The sequence below is a fragment of the Schistocerca piceifrons genome, chromosome 11 (assembly GCF_021461385.2).
Source record: "Schistocerca piceifrons isolate TAMUIC-IGC-003096 chromosome 11, iqSchPice1.1, whole genome shotgun sequence".
NCBI lineage: Eukaryota > Metazoa > Arthropoda > Insecta > Orthoptera > Acrididae > Schistocerca > Schistocerca piceifrons.
Window position 1 is genome coordinate 76,834,314 of NC_060148.1, and position 19,996 is coordinate 76,854,309.

Genomic DNA, 19,996 nt, shown 5'->3' on the forward strand with positions numbered 1-19,996 from the left:
GAGAAGAAAATCGATTAGTGGGAGCAAAGTCACAAATGTCATCAAAGCAAGTAAATCGTAATAAGCGTCTTCAAACCTTCAGCTTGTTATTCCCCAAGAGAAAAGGCATATATTTGAAAGAAAGTGTTTATCTTGCTGTAAATTCACAGTTTTGTCTTACCGCTTTGTAACACCTTATCGCAAACCATTAGACATTCCAGAATGAGAGTTTCACTCTGCAGCGGAGTGTGCGCCGATATCAAACTTCCTGGCAGAGTAAAACTGTGTGCCGGACCGGGACTCCAACTGGGGACCTTTGCCTTTCGATGGCAAGTGCTCTACCATCTGAGCTGCCCAAGCATGACTCACGCCCCGTCCTCACAGCTTTACTTCTGCCAGTACCTCGTCTCCTACTTTCCAAACTTCACAGAAGCTCTCCTGCGAAAGGCAAAGGTACCGAGTTCGAGTCTCTGTCAGGCACGCAGTTTTTATCTGCTGGGGAGTTTCATTAGAAATTCTATTCATCAGAGAAACACACCAAAACACAATCAACAAAGCATGCTCCAAAGGTTAAATCATCACGCAATACCTAATACTCCCAAACATCAGTGTGCCACACTTCATATTATAAATCATAAACATCTGCATAATAATCATGAAAAGTTCCCTATCCTCACTTCCTGTTGTCTCACCATATCTTTGTTGTAAAAATCCATAAGTCATTGCTGCACATGCTCCATCTATAATTAATCCTTAAGTCTTCACATACGACACAGAGTAAAATTCTTACAGTCAATGAAGGAACCCTGGTTATAGCTCAGGATTAGAGTATCCCAGTGGAAGACGAAAAAATTAACTATCTTCTCCGATAGTTGACAGTACGTGTCGAATCTGTGCAAATATTCATACTCTACCTGTTTTATCAGTACTATCTGGAATCCGCTATCGCATACTTCTGTACGTTAGCCTGTAAGAGAAAATGCATTATGACGCGCAAAATTCGATGTTATTGTTTCTCATGTTGCTTTTATCTTTTGTGATGCCTTTGTCTTTGGCGAAAGAATGTTTGTCTTCCTTTACGTAACCTTTGTTTTTAAAATGATGTACTGTAACGATCGGGGTCAGATGTTAGAACACGGAATGATATATATACTCTGTAACAATCATGAAACAGAGAAAATAAACATCCGAAATGGCTTGTGCTGGATGAGATAAAAATGTTATTATCATGCACAGATACGTGTCAATGAAACTACGTACAAACGGTTGGCGTTATATGGGAACGAAGTGTAGTATATCGGTATGGTGTTGTCTTCATGAGGAGTACAAAGTCAAACAATTACACAGTGAACGGTTTTGTATTGGTGATGTGATGAAGACCTGTCGAAGGTTTCGTTCTGAGTGTTTCAAGATGTCCTACGTTCGGAAGTCGGATTCGTCGATTCCGAAATGGTCCGTTATAAGGCAATGCAAATTTCTGACACCTGTTCTTTGCTTTACTAAGACAAAGGGCGTGTTTGAACTAAAACTTACTGTCCAACTTGAAATTTTTTAGTGTGACTTACCTTCTGTTGTAGCGTTTTCCTCTTCTCAGCTGCCTCTTTTGTATTAACTGTTGCAGTGTCTGTCAGTTTACGATGACGTAGACGCTGTGACTTGTGGAGAGACACAAGTTATTTTACTTTGTCTGGCTGATTTTTTTCCTTCAAAATTAAATGTGGCGAGAGCTAAGTTGCATCAGTAGGGACAGAATTAGTGGTGATCTGAAAAATCTGTCCAATGGAGTGTGTTGTTTGGTTCGTCTGTTGCTGCTTCACGACTGTCTTCCTTGGGTCTGACTGACTGCGAAACGTCGAAATTTAATCCTTCATCCGCATTGACTGTGGCAAAATACGTGTCAGTTAAAAATGATGTGTACCATTGGTTATTTTTTGTGTATGAAGAAAGCTCTAATCTGTTAATTTCCCATTCGTGTATTGAAATGCTCTGCTGAAAGTGTAATGCATCTTCATAGTCCGAAATGGCATCATGTTCTGTTAAAAAACCCATACGCAGCTTAGCGTCAGTTTTTAAAAGTGGGACGATCCAAAATTCTGCGTAAATTGTGCGGCTGTGAACAGCAAATTTTAAGTGTGTGTGTGTGGTTTTTACATCTATTCTTTTTCCTGAAACTGCTCCTCTAACTTTCGTCTTTTGTAATGGCATTGTACAGCGAGAATTATTCGCATTGCGTGTATTGCCCGCTCCATCACTAATCGATGTAACTGGAGATCCATAGTCAGTCAGTGCGGTGAAATTATGTAAGTCAGTTGGTATGCTTCTAATCGCATGATGCACATTCTTTTGTGGCTGTCCTTTTCCCTGCAATTACGTGTCTCTTATGTGTTCCAACGTGATGATGTGTTGTCTTACTGTATTGATACCGTAAAAACTGTAAACTGATTAAATCCTGAACTTTACTATTAATCTCATTAATAAAAGCAAAGTAGTCCCCGTGTGTTAATGGTCTGCAAGTAATTCTGTTCGTGAAATGATGCCTGTTTCCTGATAATTTTCGTAGCAAACAGATCGTGAAATGAAAATATCTCACCTCGTAATGTAATTGCTTGGAAGCACAGTGCTTGGCTGCTCTCTGCGCTCCAGTTGCAAATTTCTGACTCCAGTTGCTGAGGGCCTAATGCAATGCTCCAGACAGCGAGCAAACTGTTTTATACACACCACTGAGTGAGACACTGCTTTGAATAAAAATGGCTTGGACCGAGGGTGTGGTGAAATACGCCTTTAGCAAAATGTTTTTACATTATCAGATATATATTATTACCCGTATGCAGTTCATATTAAAACATTTATTAATATTGTCAAAGGAAGACACCGATACCAAAATCTTACTCTCACAAACGTCAGTGAAATAATTGACACAAATGAAAAAACCCTGACAGTGAAAATCAAAAAATCTTTAATGAAAAATCTCAATTTCCTTGATATGGCTGTCTAATTCAACAATGAATCTAATGTAACTAGCGCGACTGCAGTGCCACTAAATAAAAAAAATGTTCCCTTCATCCCTCTTCATACTCTTTTCTGATGTCCTTACACCTCATTTCATTCTGAACCGTTAATCGTATCTCTCTCCTCTGTTTCACAGCATTCAAACACAAGGCACTTTACTTAAATGCAGGCGCTATTAACTTTACGCCTGCACTGCCCAGAGCCCCCTGCTCGGCGTCTCAACTCACAACTACCCCCCTGACGCTGGAACTCCAGCGCCCCTCTCTCTCCCCGGCAGCGACGACAAACACGTGGACACCCTCCAGCGACGCAGCTGCTCCTCCCTTCTTCCGCTTGGTAGGCAAACAGACCTGGTTAGACACTGTTCATACGGGACCCTGCTGCCTCAAATGCTGTCTCCTGTTCCTTACCAGCAGGTTAATGAGCGCCACGTCGCTGCCGCCATTTATTCTGATATCGACCGCATTTTTAAAATTTTTTTTTGCCAAGGAAAGATGCCCAAATGAAGAGAAACAAGTACTTCCTTCTAGCACTGGGTAAGTAATTACATGTGGTTAACATTTTTTAATATTACTCTGTGCGACGTCAAAGGCTATTATCTACAGATTCCTATTTGGAATGTGGTAACAGGGGGTATTCTGCTGTTCTTTGTCAGCATTTAACGGACGTCTTTTAGTCTACTCTGCCGATGACTGCATTTTATCTGCAAACGGAAGATGCCCTACTCGAACAATCTTTTTGAGAAGTAGGGATCTTGAGTACTTCTTACTTTCATTTTATAACAAATAACATCTAGTTAACGTTTTAAACATTGCATTCTGCTGCCTCAAATGTTTTCTACAGAGCCCCACATGAATTGTAGTAATAGCACTGTTCTTTTCCAGCATGTCATGAATGTGTTCTGGCTGCCACCATTTCCTCTGTCAACAACGGTGTTTTATATGCAAAGAGGAGATGCCCGGCCCAAAAGCACGCTTTTAAACATACAGAAACCAGTACCTCCTTCTTTTATTTGGTAAGTGATTACATCTGGTTTAGACTGTTAATATAACGTTCCACATATTGAAAATGTTACAATAATTGTGTCGATAATGGAAAAGAAAAAAGTTGTTATTTTGTGTCGCGTCACCAAGACCTCAGTGAGTGTCCCTGCAGTTTCTCTGCTTCAGTCTGTCATCAACTGCAGGACGCGGCAGGCGCCTCTTGCCGACACACTGTGGTGACGTCACAACACCACCGGCACACACGCTGGCCCCGTAATCGAGTGAGCCTGGCCTTGTTGCCTCTCACCGGAACAACAAATCAACATTTTGAAGTCTGGGACTGAGTATGACACACTAGCACGCCAGACTGGGGTCTTCTGTCGTTTTTAAAAAAAAAATCACAATTTACGAACGGTTACAGATAAATCGTTGCACTTTGTCCGTTTCACCCCTGTACATTAAACTTTAAAATGAAGTAACGCGTTATAGTAAAAAACTCCGCTTAAATTTACACTGTTATCGCAAGTTTATAGGTGAAACAAAGAAAATAAAGTTTTTACAGTAGGGTTTATTATAGGTAGAATGAATATTGGACTTGTTTATGTTTTATAAAAACAAACTGAAACGCGTTTATTAAAAAATATCGCAATACACAACTAAATACAATTTTTTATAAATAATTTATATACGTAAATGGCTTTCGTGTTGTAATGGTTCTTTATTTAACTGACCATTACGGCACTCCAACCCCAGTTTTCGATGCCAGTAATATCGTACTACTTTTCTGCCAAGTAACAGACATATTTTTGTGACAATATTCACATTTTTATTAATGTATAGCTACCCTGATGTATCGATATATTACAGTGATATGGTTCTTGTGTGTATTCTTTTCTGTGAGACTGTCATAATCTTTGACTTAATTGTAACCATTTTGGCGCGAATGCGCACAGAGCAGTCTTTGTTTCGCTTTGGCAGAAGTTGTTATTTCGCTTTATAAAAGAACAGCCAAGTCTTGTATTTCGTTAAAGTGGAAATCAAGTATACGAAGATTGATACAAAACTGTTTTCTTGATTTGACAATTAAGAAGAAGTATATGTGAATTTACAAGAAGTTTAATAAGAATGTGGATCGTGAACACCAAGTCAAAAATTACTTCTACCATACCATTATTCTGATCTGGGATTGTTTGATCATTAAGAATTTCCGCAAAAACGCATTTGTTACGTCTTCAAATATTGCTAAAACACAGATCTGGACCTTCTAGCAGTCAAAGTGGAATCACCCTAGAATCAACAAGATGAGCCATAACGACTTGGACGAAATCTACGTGGGAATCCATTCAACGTAAGTGCCAAATTAATGACTCTTTTTGCAGTGACCTCATTATTTCCATTCTGACGATACCATCCAAAGTGAATAACTTTGATGTTGCCCGATAAAGATAACATATGCTGCGTGAGCAACATTATTAATCTGATTTCTAACTTACTTTGCAAGTGCTGGTATATTGTTAGAGCGTGAAACGATTCAAAGCATTCTGCCTTGCACAGCGCAACATCACACACTGAACATCAGTATGTTGTTTCTTTCCGTTTCGACTCTCCAGTTTCTTTTTTAACTTTGTCACCACACGCTTTACACCATCTCCACGGCCTCGCTTTGCTGACAGTTGGAGGAAAATTTCTTCCAAAATGTCGCCCAATTAGTCCGTCGCCTGCAGTCGAAGGCTTCGCCCCCACTTGTTCCTTTCCAGCTATCGTGGCCAGCGTTTCTCCAGTAACACACATGAGTTCATCTGGAGGACATGGTTGCCTGTGTAGCATTTTATACATAACTGTTTACTATTCCGCAAATGAAAATTCTGTAGATAAGTGAGTCGTGCGAAGGACTTGCCAACACGTTTTGTATTATTTACAGTCTGATATGTCACGTGAACGAATTATTTTTTTGAATGATGTAGTGAGAATTACTAATTATTCTTACAAGTTTCAAATAATTCAAAATGAAATTCACGCTTTACTTCAGTCCTGTAGGCGACATTTGTAACTAATTTCCGAACACCGGATTTTGCAAGATTCAGCCGCGACTCACTCGCGTTACGGAAGAAGCGTTTGTACCGAGCAATGAAATGTATATTCACCGATGTTATGTGGAGGAGGTTACAATTTAATTTCCGTTATCCTCTGCCAATTATTTTGGGACGAGGTAGACCTTTTGCTTTCACAATTACAGTGTCACGGTCAGAGAAGCTGACAGGGGCTGAGTCGTAATCCTGCACAGTCACTCACAGCCCGCTGTGGTGTGGAGTCTGCCAGGCCTCGAAGCCGACACTGGCGAGGCGTGCGTGCAGTGAGTGCGTGTGGCGGCGCGCCGCTCACCTACGGCTTCCGTGTCCAGACCTGCAGTCAGATTTTGCAGGGCAGACACAGAAGGGTGTCGCGCCTTCTGAGTCGATGGCTGAAAAATCTTTCCCTTGGAGCTCTCTTGTTTGATGCGGAGGGAGTGCAGAGGTTTAGAGAGGTGACCACATTCGCAACGTCTGTCACAATTCCTTCTACCGGCTCTTTTTCTACATCCTTTACTTACTGTGTTCGTGAAGAGTGATTCAGTGAAAAAGGCGCAACATCTGCATTACGAAACTCTGCACTTGGCCGGTGGCCACCCGAGCGAGAAGCAGAAGGCGTACTTCTGCGCATGCGCGGGCGTAGCGAATCCCTCTGCTGACTCTTTGATGCTGGCACCCTTTCTGCCTCCAGACGGCTGTCGCGCTGGACCTGTACCGTACGTTTTTGACGGTTCCGTCACTCTCTTAATAGTAACTGGTTCCAGAACAGAGAAGCGTTCCGTTCACACAGCTAGGCCAACAAATTTAATTACCATCAACGTTCATGTCCACTGTAAGGTACAGCGACTGTCGCAATGTATCTGTGAAAATACATCATTTTAGATGTTTTAAACGGGTAAATGAAGTCTAAACATGAAGATGAACAATGTTCAGGGCCAACATTTTAATCAGAGTAATTTGTTTTGCAGACAAATGACATATACAAATTACACTGAAATCGGCCTGCTCTCTCGCAGGCGAATTGTTTGACGTACTGACTAGCCTCTAATTCGCATCGTGTAGCGTGTGCTTCGCATACACACATTTACCAAAAGACATGGGACATCCTGATTAAAAAATAGTCCGACCGTGCATGTGTAACGTCAGTCCCGGATGGTGCGTAAATATTTAAGCGGAATGTCTCAGCGACAGAACATGCAATTGCACGTCTGCTGGGATAAAGTTGGACGTTTTCAGGTGTAAACCCATCCCTTAAAAGAACTGCCGTTGCGCTGTTGATTTCTGGATCGATAGTAATGACAGCTTGAAAGTCAGCGGATGTACCTATACCTGTCATTCAGACTTGCTGCAAAAATAAAACATTACATGTATTAAATCATCCAGAGCACTAATTTTAACAGAGGTTGTTATCGAAATAATGTTTAGTGTTAGTACATAGTGGATTGCCATTAGACAGATGTAGCATGCTCTGACATAACTGCGAAATTGCTGCGAGAGCGGGAGAAAATATCTTTGTAATACTGGGACATTAAATGGCAGCCGGACACCGGTGTCTGCGATCATCACCGACTTTGAAATTGTTGAGTACAACTGGAGCAGTAATCGCTAAACAGTATTACAGATTTTATGTCGGAAGTGATCGTCCTGATTTAGTTTCGGCCCCCCTGTCGTGTGGCCGGTCTTTTGTCCGCCGCCGTGGTCGGACAGCCCCTACCGCCTGCTCCCGCCCCGCCGCTACTTCTGCGCATGCGCGGCCCTCCGCCGGATTCGCTGCCCGCATTCTGCGTCGCGCCCCCACCTGCGAGTTTCCCATCGGCGACTGCGCGGGCAGTCTGACGCCACCTGTTTCTGTTTGCACGGGAATAACAGTGTCGTAAGCGTTTCTGCCTTACAGACAAGACCGAATGTTTACACAGGCTTTCGTTACGTAGAGAGTAATGCAACATGTTACAGATATGGTGCTCTTTCCAGAAACAACTGTTTCTTTGGCGTCATTTTTATCGATGAAATTCGGATCTCGGAAATTTCTTTGTTGTCTCGTGATCTGGCGTTCGCAGACGCGCACTTAAACGAAAACAAGTGCTGTAAACTCATCGCTGTGAAACCGGGCTTGAAACGCATTTGGTCGGTACACACCTGTCTGAAGCGTATTTCACAATGCTCTTCAACTTCTTCCACTGATACCCGCGCTGTTGGTGCTGCAGAGGAAAGGAAAGGTAACCTGAAGCCTTTTTCTCGTCGCTCTTGCTAAGCACAATAATATTCCCTATTTATTTTATATTTATGGTTACGGTCGTATTCACTAACACTGTAACGGTCTTGGCATAGCTGATTCCCCGTTTTACCCTAACAGATTCGAAAAGTTCGGGTCTATTTGTCACTTGCAAGTCTAAGATGCTGTCTTCACGACTCGTTTCTCAGATTAATGGCCCGAGGTAGTTTTTGAGTGAAGCACTTGGATCAGTTTCTCACGATTCCCTGGCCCTGCCAACAGTCTCAGCCACCTATGTCGCCCACTGCAGAGGTGGCAGGTTAAAGGTTCCACCTAAAACTGTAACATGGCGAGGAAATGCACGCCAGATGTTCTCCGGGTTTCTTACTTCCCATTCAGAGCTCTTAATAGACGAGTAGTCCAAAGATATTTCTCGTATCGCGACTGCAACAGGAAAAGGCCGGAACAGCTGTGGTACTCAAACTGTCCTCCGCCACACACCAGAATGTATCTGTGAAATTATCATTTCAGACTTTCCAAATCGGTAAATTATTTCAGAACGTTATCTTGTGAATTTTGGAGCAGTTTTGACACAATGCGGGATGCGTTACATTTTATCTTCATTTGCACAATAGACACTACAGCAGATCTGGTGCAGTTATTGTTTACAAGTTTGAAGATAAGGATTTACAGTATTCAGGACCAATATTTTAAATTGAGTTATCTGTTTTGCAGACAAGTGGTATGTATAAATTACATTGAAAACGACCTCCTCTCTCGCAGGCCCATTCTTTGATGTACCGGCTAGCCTGGATTTCGCATCGTGTAGCGTGTGCTTCGCATACTTCCGTACAAAATTTAATTTTTACACTTTTCTGTCGCACTGGACTGAGATTTACGTATTTCGATATCAAAATAAATTTTAGCCATTTCTCAGATACCAACCACACACTTAGAAGCACTAGTTTAAATAAATGCGAACACGTTTCAAAATATATGACGTCCGTTTCGACAGCGGATGTCTGGCGTGAGTGCTATTGCGTTTGACGATGCGAAGAACACAGGTGGAGTTCTGGGCTGTTTTCCGTCTGCTGACGCGTGCCATACCGCTCCAAAGTGCCGTAATAGCAGAGTGCAACAGGTGAATGACGTTAGGCGCGATCCGAATTTTGGGGAGTCGCCGTTTTTTTAGGACGCTCTAGCGCGGTCACCACTCGTCAGAAAATCACTGCTGATTGCTGCATGTTGTAGAAGAGTTTGTCCAATTTAATTTTGTGTTGGGTTGTCAACTATGAGAAACACGTAGTCTTTGTGAAATAAATGAAAATCTGAGAAAAGTCGGAAAATTTTGAGGCTTTCGTTGTGAAGCCTACTTACTACAGGGCAGGAAGCACGAAATTTGGATTTAGGAGCCCAAAACATGTGATTATGGAATTGCTGAGAAAAGATGTACTGCAGTTTCTTAGCAATTGGTATTTTTGGGCATTGCACGCAAGGTGGCTCTGGATAGTTACTGCTAGATATTTTACGGTAGGTGACTTACTGTTTCCAGCAATTTGTGATCAGCAGTGTAATTGTACAGTAGTGGATTTCTTTTCCCGTGTATGCACAGTATATTACATTTATTTATGTTGAGGATCAACTGGCAGAGCCTGAAGTATTCATCAATGCCGTGGAGGTCACTCACCAAGTCAATACTGTCTCCTGGCGCCGCTGCTTCCTCACAGAGAATGTTAAGGAGCTTCCGTGTGTAACGCCGCCACATGAGGGCCACAGAAGCTCTTGTTCAAAATGCAGTCTGGCACTTTGGTCACACATGCACGCACGGGGATGCCAAGTCTAATTGTATCACAGCAGACAGGGGAATGAATGTTCGAAGTGTCGTCTGCTTCCAAAGCGTGTACAGAGACGCAAAAGTGTACAGAGGCGCAAAAGTGTACAGAGGCGCAAAAGTGTACAGAGGCGCAAAAGTGTACAGAGACGCAAAAGTGTACAGAGACGCTAAAGTGTACAGAGACGCTAAAGTGTACAGAGACGCTAAAGTGTACAGAGACGCTAAAGTGTACAGAGACGCTAAAGTGTACAGAGACGCTAAAGTGTACAGAGACGCTAAAGTGTACAGAGACGCTAAAGTGTACAGAGACGCTAAAGTGTACAGAGACGCTAAAGTGTACAGAGACGCTAAAGTGTACAGAGACGCTAAAGTGTACAGAGACGCTAAAGTGTACAGAGACGCTAAAGTGTACAGAGACGCTAAAGTGTACAGAGACGCTAAAGTGTACAGAGACGCTAAAGTGTACAGAGACGCTAAAGTGTACAGAGACGCAAAAGTGTACAGAGACGCAAAAGTGTACAGAGACGCAAAAGTGTACAGAGACGCAAAAGTGTACAGAGACGCAAAAGTGTACAGAGACGCAAAAGTGTACAGAGACGCAAAAGTGTACAGAGACGCAAAAGTGTACAGAGACGCAAAAGTGTACAGAGACGCAAAAGTGTACAGAGACGCAAAAGTGTACAGAGACGCAAAAGTGTACAGAGACGCAAAAGTGTACAGAGACGCAAAAGTGTACAGAGACGCAAAAGTGTACAGAGACGCAAAAGTGTACAGAGACGCAAAAGTGTACAGAGACGCAAAAGTGTACAGAGACGCAAAAGTGTACAGAGACGCAAAAGTGTACAGAGACGCAAAAGTGTACAGAGACGCAAAAGTGTACAGAGACGCAAAAGTGTACAGAGACGCAAAAGTGTACAGAGACGCAAAAGTGTACAGAGACGCAAAAGTGTACAGAGACGCAAAAGTGTACAGAGACGCAAAAGTGTACAGAGACGCAAAAGTGTACAGAGACGCAAAAGTGTACAGAGACGCAAAAGTGTACAGAGACGCAAAAGTGTACAGAGACGCAAAAGTGTACAGAGACGCAAAAGTGTACAGAGACGCAAAAGTGTACAGAGACGCAAAAGTGTACAGAGACGCAAAAGTGTACAGAGACGCAAAAGTGTACAGAGACGCAAAAGTGTACAGAGACGCAAAAGTGTACAGAGACGCAAAAGTGTACAGAGACGCAAAAGTGTACAGAGACGCAAAAGTGTACAGAGACGCAAAAGTGTACAGAGACGCAAAAGTGTACAGAGACGCAAAAGTGTACAGAGACGCAAAAGTGTACAGAGACGCAAAAGTGTACAGAGACGCAAAAGTGTACAGAGACGCAAAAGTGTACAGAGACGCAAAAGTGTACAGAGACGCAAAAGTGTACAGAGACGCAAAAGTGTACAGAGACGCAAAAGTGTACAGAGACGCAAAAGTGTACAGAGACGCAAAAGTGTACAGAGACGCAAAAGTGTACAGAGACGCAAAAGTGTACAGAGACGCAAAAGTGTACAGAGACGCAAAAGTGTACAGAGACGCAAAAGTGTACAGAGACGCAAAAGTGTACAGAGACGCAAAAGTGTACAGAGACGCAAAAGTGTACAGAGACGCAAAAGTGTACAGAGACGCAAAAGTGTACAGAGACGCAAAAGTGTACAGAGACGCAAAAGTGTACAGAGACGCAAAAGTGTACAGAGACGCAAAAGTGTACAGAGACGCAAAAGTGTACAGAGACGCAAAAGTGTACAGAGACGCAAAAGTGTACAGAGACGCAAAAGTGTACAGAGACGCAAAAGTGTACAGAGACGCAAAAGTGTACAGAGACGCAAAAGTGTACAGAGACGCAAAAGTGTACAGAGACGCAAAAGTGTACAGAGACGCAAAAGTGTACAGAGACGCAAAAGTGTACAGAGACGCAAAAGTGTACAGAGACGCAAAAGTGTACAGAGACGCAAAAGTGTACAGAGACGCAAAAGTGTACAGAGACGCAAAAGTGTATTTTGGGAAACTGCCGAATAATTCCAGTGATGGCTGCATGTCTCGCGTGATTGAGTATAATTCCTTGAGAGATGGTAGTTTGTTCTGTAAGAGCAGCAAGGGACGTGTTTAGCAGTCTAATGATTTTAGGTGGTTCTTCAATTCTCTTTATTTGAAGGTGAGCTGGCAAGAAGGCTGCAGATGGTGTGAGCATGATGTGGTGTGAGCACTGCTACCAATGTGACATTACAATTAAACACGAAAAGTACTTGTGCAGTGCACGCACAGAAGTGAATTCAGTGTGAGGTCGCAAGTGAAGATACATTCTAACTGAACAGCTTATATGGCAGTAATGTGAGTATGGTGCAGTTTGCAGTGATGTAATGTAGCAACATAGACACTGCTAGCAAATGGTTTGCAGTAATTAGGTAATGTAGGAGACTGGTGCAAAGAACTAACATTAACGCACAACAACCGGTATTCTCGCATTTGTGTCTTGGAAGAGATTGGGTGTTTACATTTCGAAATACAGGCGGTTGTGAGAGAGGTCGGCTGTATTCTTGTAAGCTGTTTGAATACTGTATATGGGACGAGAAACACAAGAGAGGGAGAGAGAAGTGGAGTTTATAAATGATGGAGTATTTGTCAATTGTTGCTGAGCTTTGGCAGAAATTGCTTGTGACATGTTTTACAGAGTGAATTCTCAAAAGGAAGGTTTGTCACGTTGGTTTACAGATATCTCGTGTTGTTGCAGTAGTTGTGGTGTTACTGGAGTAATTGTGTGGACTGCAAAAGGTAGAAATGATTAGAGAAAGCGATCTTTTTTTTCAATTTTTTATTTTAATATCCTGTACAATGAAGTACTACTGGCGCGTACTAACGCCCTGTTAGCATCTCGACGATCTCCTGATGGTTGCGCTGCCTGGCCATGTCCAGGGGGGTCCTCCCACTATTACTCGCCACCCCCCTGTCGGCTCCGGCCTGCAGCAACGCAGCCGCCGCTTCTGCGTGGCCATTCAGTGCCGCCACGTGCAGCGGCGTCTCCCCCCAATGATCCCTGGCGTTGGGGTCGGACGCCGCAGAGAGCAGCAGCCGCACCACAGCCGCGTCGCCTCTCCCTGCAGCCCAGTGCAGGGCGGTCCCCCCGAATTCCCCGTCCTTCGCCCCCACGTCCGCCCCAGCCGCCAGCAACGCCCGCACCTCCTCCACCACCCCCTCCTCAGCCGCCTCTCTCAGCCTCCTGCCTCGCTCTGCATCAGAAAGGCTCCTGCACAAAACATCGACACACTCTCTACTATCGAGACACACACACACACCAAATGAAAGAAACTGTCACAGCCGCAAAACTGCCAACAATTCGGAATACACTTCTTCCGAGCGACAAGTCACAAATCTAGAAATCTCGCTTCTGCGATACGGGTTAACCAGCGTATTACAGACAGATCCACAGCACTAGCCCATAATCAAAAACTTCACCCATCTCCCATTAAAAATAGGTGCACTCCATCTCCTAACAAATTCATTTGGCACATTTCCTCATAATTCACTCCACAGATCCGCCTCCTTTCACCTCGGCATGCAGTTGCTACCCAATCCTTCATCTACATTCAAACACACCCCTAAAACTACCTTCCCTGGGTACCAATTCCTTCTGTCACTTAGGAAGAAAACACTAGAAACTAAACGTATCTGTAAGTACTGAAATACAATTTCCTCACCAGACAGCTAAGTGATTCAGACCAGTAACATGGAAATTTCCTGACATACCGACAAAAAATATAAAAGTCACTGCTTCGTACACAATAAGTTGGTCGACATATTTCAAATAGAACAAGGGCACCAGGTCGACTCTCCCTGACACACACACACACACACACACACACACACACACACACACACACACACACACACTACCCGCTGCATAATAATCGTCACATGTGCTCATATAATCATGCATGCAACAAGAGATACATCCACTGGAACATTCATTTCCATCTGCTTACAAACTTTGCAACCCACCATATGGTCTGTGGCAGGCGGCATCCTGCACAACTACTATACTCAGTCATGTTAACTTTGTGCAACTTTTTGCATTTTCTGAAAATTCTGGACACAAAATAAGTTACACACCACTACAGAAGGCGTAAAACTTTACATTTATACTTAAAAAGGTCTAAGTAAACTTCAAGTGTACACCAGCTATGCTACTTCCGAGTAAAATTTCTCTTTCAGTAGTAGTACAAACACTTAAGCCGTAACTTTAGACCAGTCTCAAAAAAGTACTGTATTTCCTGTATCTAATGCAATGCATAAATTAGATCATGCCAGAAAGAAATCAGGTGCCTGTAAGAAATACAAACAGAGTGTTGATTCATTATCGCATGTTCACTTACAAATATCAAAATACTGGTATAGATCTGGCATTGCTGAACTTTAACCAATGCCGCGGGAACCTCTCCCCACAGCTGATTCAAGTTAAAGGCTAATCCCAAGCGAGAGAGCCAGTAAGGAGCTCCAAAGACAAGTGAAATACCAACTAGAAACTACAGACGTAATAAAACTGCTGCATTCAGTACAAAATAATCAATGCAGGTGGAGCAGCAACCGTATGAAACAATAGTAGTAACTGGTACATATAAAAAGTTCCCAACTGACTGAAGTCATCTGCTTTATCCGTTCCGCTCCCAAGTAGAGCGAGGGAGAAACGACTGCCTGTATGCCTCTGTACGAGCGACAACGCCTCTCACCCTATCTTCACACGCCTTGTCTCAAGCGTACATTGCCAGAACTAGAATTGTTCTGCAGTCTGCGTCAAAAAACAGTTCTCTAAATTTTCTCAACAATTCCTCGAAAAGAATTTCGCCTCCCCTCCAGTGATTCCGATTCGAGTTCCTGAACCTTCTGCACAATACCTCTGCGTCACTCAAAACCACCGGTAGCAAATCTAGCAGCTCAGCTCTCAGTCCTATAGCTGTCTTCCTATAATTATACCTGTTGCCGATACAAAACACTCTAGCAGTACTCGAGAATAGGTCGCACCAGCGGCCTACATGCAGCCTCATCTACAGGCCAACCACACTTTCCTAAAATTCTCCCAACAAACTAAAGTCGACCTCCCGCCTTCCCTACCGCAGTCCTCTCAACCTCGTTCCATTTCGTATCGCTTTGCGAACTTTCGCTCAGACATTTAAGCGACGCCTCTGTGTCTAGCGGAACACCTCTACTGCTATACCTCAACATTACGTGTCTGTTTTTCCTATCACCTGCATCAACTTACATTTCTCTACATTTACAGCTGGCTGCCATTCGTCACACCAACTAGAAATTTTGTTCAACTCGCCTTGTGTCCTTCTACACTCACTCAACGACGACATCTCACTGTACACTAGGGGACCACCAGCAAACAGCCGCAGATACCTGTCCACCAGACCATTTATGTATACAGACAGTAACAGCGGTCCCACCACCCTTTTCTGGAGCACTCCTGCCTCTGGCGAACACTCGCCACTGAGGACAACATACTGGGTTCTGTCACTTAAGAGCTCAGGTCCACTCACATACATGGGAACCTATTCCACACGTTTCTATCTTCAACAGTCGACAGTAATCCACCGTGTGAAATGCTCTGTGGACATGTACGAATATGTTATTCAGAGATGATCGACAAGCGCACCACATCACAGGAAAATCTGCACAATGCAAAGAATTGCGATCTTTGGGGTAAAAATGGCTCAGTCACCTCTATTGGAATCACAGATTGTATTAAAGAGTCGGCACAGAAAGAACTGGGGGCTAATGTTGCCCGTCTCAAAAAGAAAGGATTGTAGTTTACACACAAGTCAGCCTTGCCGCTATTGGACGCATCAGAAAGGCGACCGAAAATAAACCACGCGGTTTGCCAGAACCGCCAAGAAAGTGCACTACGAAATTTGGAGTATAAATCCATCATTGCAAGCAGCTTCTCAAAATCGGTAATTTGATCAACCATAGGGACTTTTGTATGGCTAAAAACTAGTGCTGACATTACACAAATAAGTTGTTGGCGTAAAAACAAAAAAATTATTTTCCTTGGAAGAAAGCTGTTTAGCGTAAGACACTGCATGATATGCGATTTACTTGCAACAGACCTCTAAGTAAAGGAAAGGTCCCACTAGAGAGAAGTGATGACTGACTGGCGATGCAAATACTTGATACAAGTCAGGAAATTAACAGAACTCTTTTCTATCGACGAAACTTGGGTGGTGAACCAACGACATTCCTCTTAGAAGACGGTGACAGGGTCGTGACATTGGCACCAAAATGGACAATATGATAGTGGAAGCAACAGCGGTGAATGTTGAAACCAATACTTGGTTTATTTATTAGTCTACATCAATGTCGTCTTCACCAAGATATTTCCCATTACATATTATACATTTATTCCAGTGGTTCTTCCAATGCTTAAAACGATTCTGGAACAATCCTTACAGTAGTGTTTAGTTCTCTCAGACGTGCAGTTTGAATCTCCTCTCTTATGTAAAAGACAGCTCTTTAAGGTTTGTCTTTATTTTTGGGAACAAAATGTCACACATGGAGCGAACCTGAGGCCAAGGACATCACTACAGTATTGTTTCAAGCAAACATGCACAAGCACGCAACGAACTGTGAGCAGGTGCGTTATCGCAGTGCAGAAACAATGAACTGTTCCGCCACAAAGCGGGACACCTTTCCGTGTTGCTTCAAGCCATCGAGGTTGAGCTGGTGAGAAGATCTGCCTACTGGCCGTTTCATCTTGGGACAAGGAGTCGTGGTGCACTGTACTGTTAAAACCGAAGATTACTGTCAGAAACGTAACATTCACATTTCAGTGGTCTTGGCCGTCTGTCACCGAGACGATTGAGTTTTAGTTTACGCATCGTTTGGTTTAACTCTCAGTTCATCTTCTATTATGAACTTCTCGTCATCCTCATCTTCTTCTAAAGGTTTATACCAGTCGTAAACACCTATTTCACTCTTAGTATACTCACCAAAAGCAGTATATAATATTTCTAAAACCACGATGCATTTTAATCCGTTTTCATAGCAAATTTTAATACAAATGCGGTAATCCGCATGTTTGCAAAAGCTATCTCTGACAGCTTTAGAAACTGTGCCACCGAAAGAAAGAAAGTCGACCGAACCGCATGTACAGACTGCGTTCATGAACCCACTGAAGTAGTGAATAAGGATTTGGAAATTAAGGAACTGAGGGCCGAGATTGAACTTTTTAAAAAAACTGAATGCACAGAAAGAAGCGGCACTAAAAAATGTGATGCAGCCTTACGAAGTAAAACGAACTATCTCCGACGTGTTCTTTCGTCGAAGCGGGCAGAAAAGTCATCTGACGTGAAAGCAAAAGTCGTATTGCACAAAAGTGTAAATAGTGTATTGTCAAAGTGTTTTACACCGGCACAAATAAGATGTCTATTAAATGAAAATAAAAGGGTAAAGTGGAATTCAGAGGACATTGCCCATCCATTAACTTTAAGAGCTCTGTCACCTAAAGCATACACTTATTTGCGAAAGCGAGAAATTCCTTTGCCTTGCAGGGCAACCCTTCAGAAACGGACGAAGGAATTTAAATGCAGAGCGGGTATTCTTTAAGATATCCTGTGTTCATTGAATGGGGGGTCAGGCAGACGAGTGTCTCTCGCACCCCGCATTTACATTGATGCCACCCTTACCATCTCAGACTCCACTGGGAATTCCTGAGGACGTGATTTTGAACGTGGCTCAAAATTTTGTCTTTCTGCGCTGCAGTGCATGGCAAACGATTCTGAAAATGTGCGCTCGCTTCATCAGGTAGAATACTAACGGTACTGAATTACCAATGTATGATTTGGCACGATATGAAATTATACTGTGGGACCTCACTTCATCCACGGGGTGATTAAATGGAAATACGTATGCACATATTCTTACTAACATCCAGCCTGTCCTCCTAGAGGTAGTTCCGTGGACAACCGACAGTGTATGTGGATCGAACACGACCACTGCCCAGACTCTTCGCCTGCTCCAAAGCGACCAATGAATGGAAAGTTTCCCGGCCGTTGTATGGGACGGAATGCTGCAGTACAAAGGCCAGCCAGGTGCCCTGATATGACTCAAATGGATTTCTTTCTACGGGGAGCACTGAAAGATAGAGTCTGTCATGAACCCCAGGTATGTCAGATGATACGCGCCAGACCACACGACAACGTATCATCCAATGTAGCTTGTCCAGTACATCTCTCTCGCTCAAACAGCGATTCCAAATGTGTCTAGCAGTCGATGGTGTGCAATTTGATCATATTGTTCATTAAAATGTGAAACCACACTTCACTAAGGAAAGTATTTAGTTTGTGGATGACAAGGCATCAGTTGTTTTGAATAAATGTTTAGCTTATTTAAAATCGATTCCGTCTACGTACAATTTCGAGTAGTTTCTGATTTCTAATTGACAGCAGGTCTTTTGCGCTGTAGAACCACCCGGGTGCTTCCAGGCAGAGACAGGCTGAGCTGACAGAAGGTCATGGGATACCGATATCTACACATACAGATGGCAGCAGTATCGCGTATACAAGGTATAAAAGGGCGGCGGGTTGGCGCCGCTGTCACCTGTACTGAGGTGGCTCCTGGGAAAGGCTTACCGACGTCTTGATGGCCGCACGACGGGTTTTAACAGACGTCGATTGCGGAATGATAGAGCTTGCCTATGACTTGATATTTTTAAAATGTACAGTATCCAATGTATCGATATTTAGTAAAATACCGTTATCTGCTCCCCATGTATCGAGGAAAGTATGGATATATCAGCGCCAAATCATCAACGTGCCTGCCTATAAAAATATGGGCTGCACGTTGTAAGTACACTCCCGGTTTTAGAGCTTTTCGTTGGAATATTGATTTATTATTGGATACTCTGTACATCAACAAGCTATCCCCCTCAGAGCAAGAACTGAAAGGAAAACGACGGATGTTCACGCCTCCCGACAACCACCGTGCAAGCTGCGGTAACTGCATGTAAGTGGCACACTGAAAGGTGCCTCGTGGGTCCATCGTTCGGTATCGTCACGTATCGGATTTGTCCGCAACACTTCACGTCGACTTCCCTGCTTTTTCATTTCTGCAAACGCCATCGACCCTGCAGCTGTAGCGCCAGAACTGGGTCGTGAATCTGAAAGTTTGCCGTTTCTGTTGGTAGCGCTGGGCGCCGATTACGCCCTCAGTTCCCTGAGTCCACTGCAGCGACCAGTTTTGTCGTTTAGATTTTTGTTCATTTTCAACGTCTGTTTTTGAAGAATGTCGATGTGAAGAAAGAGCACACTAGTTTCGATAAAAATTGTGTAACGCAACAGTTGTCCCGTTTCTTCACATTAGAAATCGTCTTATTCCATTCAAACCGCCCCTCCCCCTGGGGCAATGGGTGTCACATATACTTGCCTCACATAGTCAAAATTAAACACTGGACCTGATGAAAGTTCAAAAAGCGACAACACTCCTTCACACAGTGAAAGTAAAATTGTGCCTCAGTACAAATTCAAAAAAGCAACTTCAATATTTTCCGGAAACTGTGAAAAAAATCTAAATTAGAGAGACTGTCTTTAGTTGCCGTGGCGTGGCGAGAAGACTTATTTCTAGTGATGCAGAATGTTGTCTGAATAATACACCACTGGCCATTAAAATTGCTAAACCACGAAGATGAAGTGCTACAGACGCGACATTTAACCGACAGGAAGAAGATGCTGTGACATGCAAATGATTAGCTTTTCAGAGCATTGACACAAGGTTGGCGCCGGTGGAGACACCTACAACGTGCTGACATGAGGAAAGTTTCCAACCTATTTCTCGTACACAAACAGCAGTAGACCGGCGTTGCCTGGTGAAACGTTGTTGTGATGCC

The 19,996-nt window shown here is 43.3% G+C and overlaps 1 protein-coding gene across 1 annotated transcript in view; it reads right to left on the reverse strand.

Moving 5' to 3' along the window:
- Nucleotides 1-12,972: 12,972 nt before the first annotated feature.
- LOC124719718 (BTB/POZ and MATH domain-containing protein 4-like) overlaps nucleotides 12,973-19,996 on the reverse strand; it is a 45,805-nt gene continuing 38,781 nt past the window's right edge. The window contains exon 4 of the mRNA XM_047244922.1: nucleotides 12,973-13,363. Within this exon, the coding sequence (XP_047100878.1) occupies nucleotides 12,973-13,363 (391 nt within the window). The remainder of the gene's footprint in view (nucleotides 13,364-19,996) is intronic.